General features: G+C 27.8%; 1 protein-coding gene across 7 annotated transcripts; it reads left to right on the forward strand.

Moving 5' to 3' along the window:
- The first annotated feature begins 461 nt into the window (after nucleotides 1-461).
- Rgl (Ral guanine nucleotide dissociation stimulator-like) lies at nucleotides 462-9,589 on the forward strand. 7 transcript variants are annotated; one of them, XM_089216446.1, is made up of 15 exons: nucleotides 462-832; nucleotides 1,307-1,411; nucleotides 1,508-1,704; nucleotides 2,673-2,735; nucleotides 2,942-3,123; nucleotides 3,186-3,307; nucleotides 3,372-3,569; nucleotides 3,625-3,735; nucleotides 3,817-3,981; nucleotides 4,073-4,210; nucleotides 4,303-4,499; nucleotides 4,578-4,686; nucleotides 6,733-6,925; nucleotides 9,140-9,274; nucleotides 9,347-9,589. In XM_089216446.1, the coding sequence occupies exons 1-15, from the start codon at nucleotides 809-811 to the stop codon at nucleotides 9,457-9,459; spliced, it is 2,052 nt and encodes a 683-aa protein (XP_089072572.1). In that variant the 5' UTR covers nucleotides 462-808; the 3' UTR covers nucleotides 9,460-9,589. The 7 variants fall into 7 exon arrangements, with proteins under 7 accessions (XP_089072572.1, XP_089072576.1, XP_089072571.1 ...); XM_089216450.1 differs by having other exon boundaries at nucleotides 463-832; nucleotides 3,222-3,307; nucleotides 4,070-4,210; XM_089216445.1 differs by having other exon boundaries at nucleotides 465-832; nucleotides 1,310-1,411; nucleotides 4,070-4,210.
- The last annotated feature ends 424 nt before the right edge of the window (nucleotides 9,590-10,013 follow it).

The raw sequence follows: 10,013 nt of genomic DNA on the forward strand, positions 1-10,013 counted from the left end.
TTTTGACTCTGTGAAGTATACCAAAAAAAAAAATTACAAACAATTTACCGCCCCAATAAAACTTCTGCACGGGGAAAATTACCTTTCCCCCCCCCCCCCTTAATGTGCCCCTGGAAAAGGTCTAGGTACCTATTATAAATTTATACATAGGTACTAATTAATTTCATAAAATTAAATATACACACGCAGCATCAACCGACGATGATATAAGCGCTACCAACGATGTTTAGAGTTTTGAAGATGTGAACCGGAGAGCGCAGCGGTTCGTGTTCAAGCAGCGACGTTACGATCGCGTACCTGTTGCATTATAATGACTAGTTGTTAGCACTTGTTATTCAACCGTCCCGCGGTTATGTTCTTTATAGTTGTTTCTATAAAAATAAATAGTACCTAAAAATATTATAAAAATATAATTTTTTTTTTTTATTTCGAACAAGTGACTGTTAACGATTTTTAAAATTGATAACAGCATCTGTCTGTGTGTGCGTTTGTGTGCCATTGTATTGTTTCTTCTTATTATTATTATTATCACCACACCGTCGTCGTCGGACGTCGATCGTCGTAACTACGAACAGTACGAACTCATAAGTGGTTCTCACGGAAACTACACGGACGCGCTACGCCGTTTGACAACGTTAGCAATATCGTCCCGAATCTTTCTTTGAAAAATCGACACTTCTCCGTACTGCTGGTGCCTGATTTCACGCATCCCGTGACCGCTGTCACCGTCCAACGACGGTGCAGATAACACGAGACAAGACCAGGATTCGGTTTAGTTTTCAAAACACTATGATGCAGGCGGACAAGTATGAATTTTGATGCCGAAACCTCGGTGAGTTTGAGACGAACTTCTTTTCAATTATAAAATTCTATTCCACGTCACTGATTTGCGTGCTCGGCAACACTGCAGGAATCCCGGTGTAGGAGACTCGAAAAGGGCCAACTCAAAAGTAGGACGTCCCAATTTTAATTTATTCAATCGGGTCAGTGATGATTTGGCAGGAACCTATTTGTAATAGAGAAAGCTGTGCAAATCAAACTATACACATAAGTTTGGTTTACCATTTCATGTCTAGGGTGCTTATGATAATCGATACAAAGTGCGAGTGCCTATGTTTAAATTAATAGTTGAAAAATAAAAAATAAAATTTAATTGAACTCAGAACTCGTAGAGAATTAGAAATTGTGATAGATGCACTCACTTTATGGCTATTTTGAGAATATAAGTCATAGGTCCTTTTTTTTATCTACCTATCATTAAATCAACCAACAATATAAATTATGTACTTATTATTTTGGTTTTTAGCAGCCAACATGGAAATTATGGGGTGAAGAAAGAGAAGAAGGGGCTGTCTACACAATTTATTTAAAAAAAGTCCGGTATCAAAATCCTACAAAAACACTACTGTTGGTACGTTATTTTATAAACTAGTACCTAATTTGTTTTTAATTTATACCTGTTGGTTTATGATATTTTAATAAATAAATTATCTTGAATTTATTTTAGGAATCTGATGATGAACGATCACATTTAGAATGGGAGACGATTAGAGTAAAGTTCATTAAAGCTGGAACAATTGAAAAATTGGTTAATAGTTTAGCATCAGATGATGGTGAATTAGAATCTACATTTGTGAATATATTTCTTGCCACCTATAGAACTTTTGCATCACCTCATCATGTTTTGTCATTATTAATTGAAAGGTACCTATGAATATTGTTTTATTTCATCATAATGTTTTATATAAATATTTCTTTAAACATAGTATATTTTGTTTTATAAGCTAATAGTTGCGCCTATGCTGTGGACACACTGAAAATTGCTGTCCTAGAGACAGATCATTTATTCATATTCATTTTATTATTTAAATAAAATATCAATTTACTCCGATTTATTTTGTGATTCTGTTACATTTGTTTTGAATTTTATACTTTCTAGCTATTCAAGAAAATTAATTTAACTATTTATTATATATTTGAAAAATAACAGTTTTAGTTAAGAGGACGCTACACCCGCATGTGTCGTCTCCGTCTTACACGCGACTACATAACAAATTTTTGTTCGCTGGATTCAATATTGTGCTGTTAGTTTTGATATTAGAGTGAAGTGAATTATCAAGCGTTTAGGTAGGAACATTATCTATGTTCTCATGTTGGTTTTTTACAATATTTTAATTTTTAAATGAGTTATGTGAATTTTCAAATATTCACACTTAACATGCCCATAACTCATTTAAAAATTTAAATATTGTAAAAAAATCAACAGGAAAACACAGATAATGTTCCTATCTAAAAGTTTGATAGTGGGTCAATTCGCTCTAATTTCAAAACTAACAGCACACTATTGAATTTAGCGAAAGAAAATTTGCTATGTAGTACACGCGTAAGACGGAGACAACACATGTGGATTTAGTGTCCTCTTAAGGTAAATTAAAAATCTTAATAACTCGTATGTTAGATTCTGTAAACATTAAGATGAAAGATACCCTTGGAATTTATATTGAATTTTAGATTATTTATGGGGTTGAAAATTAATGATTTTGAGTGCTGTTATATTCATATAATCGAATCAAATTCATATTTCAATATTTTATATATTATATTGCAATAAAAATTATAAGTTATAACATTTTGTAATTTTACTATGCATGTTTTTATTTTATTCTTCTTAGGTATGAATATTTAGTAAATAACAAAGAAGCCTTATCAGAATCAATGATCGAACCACATAAAAAGTAATTTTTTGTTAAAAGTTTATATGCTCTTATATATCTAGTGTTATATATATCATTACTTTATAAAATATTTATTCAATTTTTATATGATTTGTATAATATTATGCCATGGTTATAAAATAAGTTTTATAAAAATAAAAATATAACCAAAATATAATTATATTTTTCATAATGTAAGTATAATATTAAATGGTATATCATTTTAGGACTGTTGTATCTGCATTACATGTTTGGTTGGATTCATATCCTGAAGACTTTCGTGATCCACCTTTACACACTTGTTTACGATGTTTACATTCCTTTACTTTTACATATTTGCCAAAAACTGAACTTCACATAAAAGCAACATATAGACTTGAACGATTCCTTAAAGAATGTAAACAATTAGGTTTGTTAAATTTTCTATTATTTTTTTTTTTTAATATTAAGCTAATTGTTTAAAAATTCTAGACACTACTACATTTATTAGTGATGATTTTGACTTAGTTATTGCAAACTCTCCACATTCTCCTTACAATTTTCCAAACATAGCAGAAAGGCATTTTGCTGAGCAGTTAACTCGAATGGACCGTGTATGTTATTATGTTATTACCTTATTTTATGTCAATATTTCTAACCTATATTTAATTTACATAGGATGTCTTAAGAAGTATGGTTGCTCATCAATGTTTAGGCGCCGTTTGGTCTAAGAATAAAAGAGCAGGATCTGCACCAACAGTCCTCGCTACAATTGATCAATTCAACGCTGTTTCACTAAGAGTTATCAGTACTGTGATATTGGCGATCAATTCAGATAGACCACGTGTTATTGAAACTTGGATTGACATTGCTCAAGTATAGTAATGATAATATTTAATAAGTTTATAAATTATCTTAATTATTTTTATAGGAATTAAGGGTGCTTAAGAATTTTTCCTCATTAAAAGCAATTATATCTGGCTTACAATCCAATTCAGTATTTAGATTAAAAAAAACGTGGCATTCGGTTCCTCGAGACAAGGTAATACTGATCAAATGAACTGTTTAAAATAATATTGGTAAAATATTTTAATACATAAATGTACATGAAAAAAATCCCTAGGTGGAGTTGTTTCAAGAACTTGCACGGATATTTAGCGAAGAAAATAATCAATGGGCGCAACGAAAATTATTAATAAGGGAAGGTACTGCGAAATTTGCTGACACATTTGGACACAATGATAGACATTTACAAAAAATTATTCAAAAGCAGCATAGTACAATGAGTGTGAGTTATATTGTGCATTTTATATACAACAAATAATATCCAATTATAATTTTTTCATATTTTAATAAAATAAATGAAATATTTTTAGAAGTTAAACATTGGAACTATACCATACTTGGGGACATTTCTAACTGATTTGACCATGATTGATGCTGCAACTCCTGATCTCTTGCCTGATGGTCTAATTAATTTTGATAAAAAAAGAAAAGAGTTTGAAGTATTAGCTCAAGTATGTACATACTTTTTAGATTCTGTCTTAATTTTTGATTTGATTTTAACTATCAGTTACTATCTTAAATATCTTAATTGTTTGGATATTAGATTAAACTTCTTCAAGGAGCAGCAAATTCATATAACATAACTGAAGATTCGGTATTTGATCAGTGGTTTCATTCAATTTTAGTTTTGGATGATAGAGAAGCGTTCAGAATTTCTTGTCAAATAGAACCATCAGATAATATACCATCATCATGTGCTAATTCATTAATAGGAACTGGAAAGAAACAAAAGTATATTAAGTATAGTGTGCACAAACTTTTAAATTATTAAATTAAAATATGTATGATTGATTACTATTCAAGCATATTTGTTCACAGTTATGAGCATAAAAAGAATGATTCAATTTCAAGTAATTGTAGCAGCAAAAGCTTGTATGGATTATCTGATGATGGTTTGCACTCACCAAACAACTCTTTAGATAAACAGGTAAAAATAAATACATCAATGATGTGGCACTTGGCCTTAAACTAAATTATTATTGTTAGTTAATCCTTTATATTGTGCTACTCAATAGAATATTTTTTTTTCTTGATTCCAAATATATGACTAGTATATTGGGTATGTAGAAATCCCACTGAATATGTGAGTATTATGATCCCGGGTCCTATTAACAAAACAGTATTTTATGAACCAATTGACCTGGTGTACCTTGTATTGCCAACAGTCAATGAATGTAGTAATACAATATAATACAATATAATACCTTTTAGCTACACTTAATTTATGATTTTAAGTATAACATAATAAAACGAAAACAAAAAATTGTATTAAGTTCAATAGTTCATTAGGATAATATAGGTATATAAAGAAAATAAATATAATAAAACTATAAAAATCAAGTATTTCAATGGTGTATCGCAAGCCTTAACCTAATATAAGATCCTCTGGGTAGCGTCATTTTTAAAAATATTCTTCTATATAACTAAAAAAAGTCGTGGATTAAAAAAAATTTTGACTCCAACGACCAACCAAATTTTTTTTCATAATAATATTTTTACTACACGGGTTTTAAATGACGGTAATTTACTCGACAACGACAACGACGACATTCGTACGATTATTTATATAATTTTCAGATAATGCCAACTAGGATTATTATTAAAGTACAACTGTCGTTCTCGCTCGTTTCCTACAGGGAATACCGTCGATATCCGATGCCGCCGTTATGTTTTTATTTTCCAAATATACACGGCGACCTGCTATCACATGCTGCTCAGTGAACAGTGAAAAAATATTATTACATAACTTTATTTAATGCGATTATTAAACGGTTCAAATGTTCAAATGAATATTTTTTTTATTTTTGCATATATCTATATGGTCATATATTTTATTTGTCACTAAATATTGTTTAATATACTAATGCTTGGACAAAGTTATTTTAAATCACACTAAAATTTATACTTAAAAATAAATATTGAAAAAGCGGAAAAGTGGATGTTGCTCTACTGTACAGGTTACAAGTGGGTTACTGTAATGGATGATATTAACAGGATGTGTTACTGAAACATGTAGCCATAGAACGCTCAGGAGATAACGTTGTTAGTCTTATAGCCGCCGTTTTTACAGGCCGTAATTTATCTACGGTTTTCTTATAAAACATACTTTACGGGTTCAAATAATATGGGTTATTGAGTGGTTTTATTGTAAAAACATCTATGAACAAAATTGTAGAAGAGGTTCATATCTGGTTCTGCAAGCAGCCCGATTTTTGGTATCTGTAAGACTTAGTATAATATTTCATATTTAATAATGCTTTTTTTTACCTTTTTTCATAATAAATAATAATAATTAATACAATAAAACCACTCAGTAACCCACATTCGTTGAATGCGCAAATGTGTTTTTAAAGGAAATTTTTCGTATACATATTTTGATGAGACGTCCTTTTAAAGTAATTGTAATTAAAAAAGTAAATATATTTATATGTTAATATAAGAGAAAAAAATGTGTGTTGTATAAGTTTGTATTTATGAATATTTTGTATCATAAAATATACATAAAAAAATCGGATTGGAATATTATTTTCCCGAATAAAATTATTATTATTATTATAAAAGCAGTTAAATACTGAGAAAAAAATTATTTGCTACATTTAACTCGAAACAATTAAATATTTGTTTAATTTTAATTATATTTTGCTATCAAATAATATTATTTTAATACTTTGGACTCAAATATTTGTTTAATATCTAAGGTGTTACAGAAATACCTAATAATTGTTATAACTTTATCAATATTTAATTTTTTTTTATATATATATATTTTATCAACAATAAAATAATTGTAAATAAAATTAAAATGTAGAAAAAACAATTTTAAAAATCATAAATTATAAAAGTTAAATACATTTATTAGTTTTGTCGGTTACACAAATTCAAAGTTAATATTTAATCAACATTTCAGACCAACTAGCATAAACCTGATAAGCTTACAAAGAATATTAATCATACAAAATATTCATTTTTTGAGTTTCAGGATTCATTACTAGACCTATCTTCTTCATCGAGTAGCTATTCTTTGCAATCTTTTGACATGTCATTAAATGGAAGCAATAACACTAATATATTAGTTAAAAATAGTGTTAATAACTCAACATTTAACACTTCGTCAGATTTTTATATTATTCGGATAACGGTTGATGCTGATAATGTGGAGACTGACGGTATGTAAAAATGTTAAATTAAATTATATTTTTAAGCTTAATGTAAATACTGGGCATAATTATATTATACTGTTATTAGTTATTTTTGAATAGTCTTTAAATTATTTAAAACATAATTGATTTTAAAATATGATCAAAATCAATATATTAAAAAAATATTTTTAATTTCTAAAAATCTGACTTTTTAAGTTCATATAATACCAGTAAGATCAGTGGCGTCAAACTATATTTTAAGAAGGGGAGCAAATGAAGAAGTAAATGTATTGCTATTCACTTGGTTCAAATATGCATTTTAAAAATAATAACAAGACATTTTTTATATTTTTAACTGATTTATTATCTTGAATAAATATATGTAGGTACCTCTACGAAATATTCGGGATTACCCATGATTAAGAAATTATTGTTTGGATTAGAAAAATATTAGTAAGTTTAAGAGGACGCCACACCCGCATGTGTTATCTTCGTCTTTCAAGTGCGTAACATGGCAAATTTTATGCTCAGCAGTTCCAATTTAACTCCGTTAGTTTACAACTTAGAGTAAATTGACTTCTTATAAGAATTAAAGGTAACATTATTAACTAGGTTTTCACAGAGGCTTTTTATTATATTTTAATTTTGAATTGAGTTATGAGTATTTTAAGATATACAAGCAATTCGCAGTTTTAAAAATACTCATAAGTTGCTTCAAAATTGAAATATAATAAAAAGCCTCTGTGAAAACCTAGATAATAATGTTACCTTTAATTCTTATATGAGGTCAATTTACTCGTAAGTTGTAAACTAACGGAGCTAAATTAGAACTGCTGAGCATAAAATTTGCCATGTTACGCACTTGAAAGACGAAGACAACACATGCGGGTGTGGCGTCCTCTTAAAAAAACTTTATTCAATGTAATCCGGATGTAGTCCAGTCTCATCTAGTCCGGATTAGCGAGACTTGTAATCAGTTGTATAAGCATTTTTATTAAATGTATGGCTGACATAGCTTTGTTTTAGACCAATAGAAAAAAAATTAAATGCCAACAAAATCCGAACTCTACATAAGAATTTTTGTGTTTTGTGGGTGATCTGGTTGGCATAAGTGTTGAATATGTAAGTTTCATAGGCAACATATTACCAAATCTGCAATATGATAAATATTGCAATATTGGCTCCACTGAGTAAAATTATTTGATTAATTTACCCAATAATGGATATTAAAAAATAGATAAACTAAAATCAAATTAATAATATTAACTCTTGTTCAGTGAATTTTCTAACTTTAACTATGACTAAAATTTACAAGTTATTCTATTAAGTAATTACAATTTCTTTTAATCACATAATAACCTAATTTGTTTAAGTTGTAAAGGCATAAAATGAATTTGCATAATATGTAGGAGTCATTTTCACCATGGGCTAATTTATCATTGGTCAAGTATAACTTTAATATAACCATAACAGAATTTTTTAGGGAAATTTTTAGTGGTTATTAATATAATCTAAATAAAAGAAATAAAGATTGCGCAATTTTATTTTATAAATAAATAAGATTAATTTAATTTTTATGTAAAAATATATTAACAATTTAATCTAATATTTCCTTGTTGATTCCTTAAAAACATTATAAATTAACCTAGTGTTGAAAGATTCTTGTAAACAATTTCAAAAAAATAGATTGCCCATTAATGTATGTAAATATAACTTATTGACGATCTATGTAGTGTTAAGCTTTTTGGCTCCCAGGGGCACTAATATAAGTTGAGAAGTCATTAACAGCAGTTAATCAAGATTAAGGCGCCCCAATACATACAATGTTTGAATTGAACCTGTAATTTCACTATGAGCCTTGACCACTGGTAGAATTAAACATAGTTTAACCTAGTTAATCTATCAAATATTTACAAAAATATTTTTTTTTAAGTAGCTGCATGTAACCCACAATGAAAATAAAAATTATTTCTTTAAAAAATGTGATTAATTACACCCAAAATGTATTTGATATACATTGTAAGATTTTTTTTTTATTAAGAAATATAAAATCTGTGCCCTTGGGGACAATAAAAATTTGTGATAAGCGTAAAATTAATAACAAAAAACACGTGAGAAAAGAAGCCAAGTGAAAAGTCACTACCTTTTTTTTTAGTTATTCATTAAGTACATTAATGTACTTAAAAAAAAATGTTGTTAGAAAATTAAAAAATATGTATACTCATTTTTTATTTATTTTAGGGGTTGTATTATACAAAAGTATTATGTTGAGTAACAATGAACGAACACCACAAGTTATTAGAAACGCTATGCTGAAATTTTGTATTGATGATGATCCAGAAAACTATACATTGTCTCAAGTTTTACCTGATAAAGGTTTGTTTAACTATTTTTGTATTTCATGTGTATATTCTTTACAAAATTTATTTTTCGATTTTGATATTTCAGAGATGATTTTACCAATGACAGCTAATGTGTACTATGCAGTAAATACAGAATATGATTTGAACTTTTTGTTACGTAAAAAGACATGGAAAAACAACACTATTCCTAAAAAATAAATATTTTCTTAAAACTGATGTGTGATATGTTGTTAAACATAATTAAGTTTAATATTTTATGTAATTGACTGTTTTGTGTATATAAAAGAAAAAAGACAATCAATAAAATTATTAAAAATCCTGTAAATAATGAATTTTGTTTGAGTATATTAAAATAGTATTGCTAGGATTAGGGTACACAGAAGTTAAATAAGGTGTACCAATGTATCTTGTAAATACTGATTAACATAAGTTTTCTCAATAAATAGATTTTTTTCCGTGCATACAATTATCATAAGTAACATTTGTTTTAATGTTTTCATTTATATTATTCATCTGATCAATTGAGCAACTTAAAATGTCAAATAACTGTTATTACATACTAGTAAAAAGATGCATTCCATTAATTCGCTATCAGGGAACAAGTTTATCCTTCATAATAACCTTGCTGAAATAAGACAGTGAATTTTGTAAATCTTGAAGACTAACAATAGAACTATATTTTTATTTTTTTAAATTGATGCCTTTCAGTTTTAGAGAACTTAATATTAACAATTGAAATTAACAAATGTAAT

This window comes from Diuraphis noxia, unplaced genomic scaffold, assembly GCF_037042655.1.
Source record: "Diuraphis noxia isolate RWA-SAM2 unplaced genomic scaffold, SU_Dnox_SAM2 contig0001, whole genome shotgun sequence".
In the NCBI taxonomy this organism is placed as follows: domain Eukaryota; kingdom Metazoa; phylum Arthropoda; class Insecta; order Hemiptera; family Aphididae; genus Diuraphis; species Diuraphis noxia.

Bases quoted from the DNA above. Each gene is read 5' to 3' on its own strand.
- Rgl (XM_089216444.1), top strand. From the start codon at position 809: ATGAATTTTGATGCCGAAACCTCG. The intron at 1,412-1,507 runs GTACGTTATTTT...AATTTATTTTAG, and splicing joins CTACAAAAACACTACTGTTG to GAATCTGATGATGAACGATC. The intron at 4,500-4,577 runs GTATAGTGTGCA...ATTTGTTCACAG, and splicing joins AAGAAACAAAAGTATATTAA to TTATGAGCATAAAAAGAATG.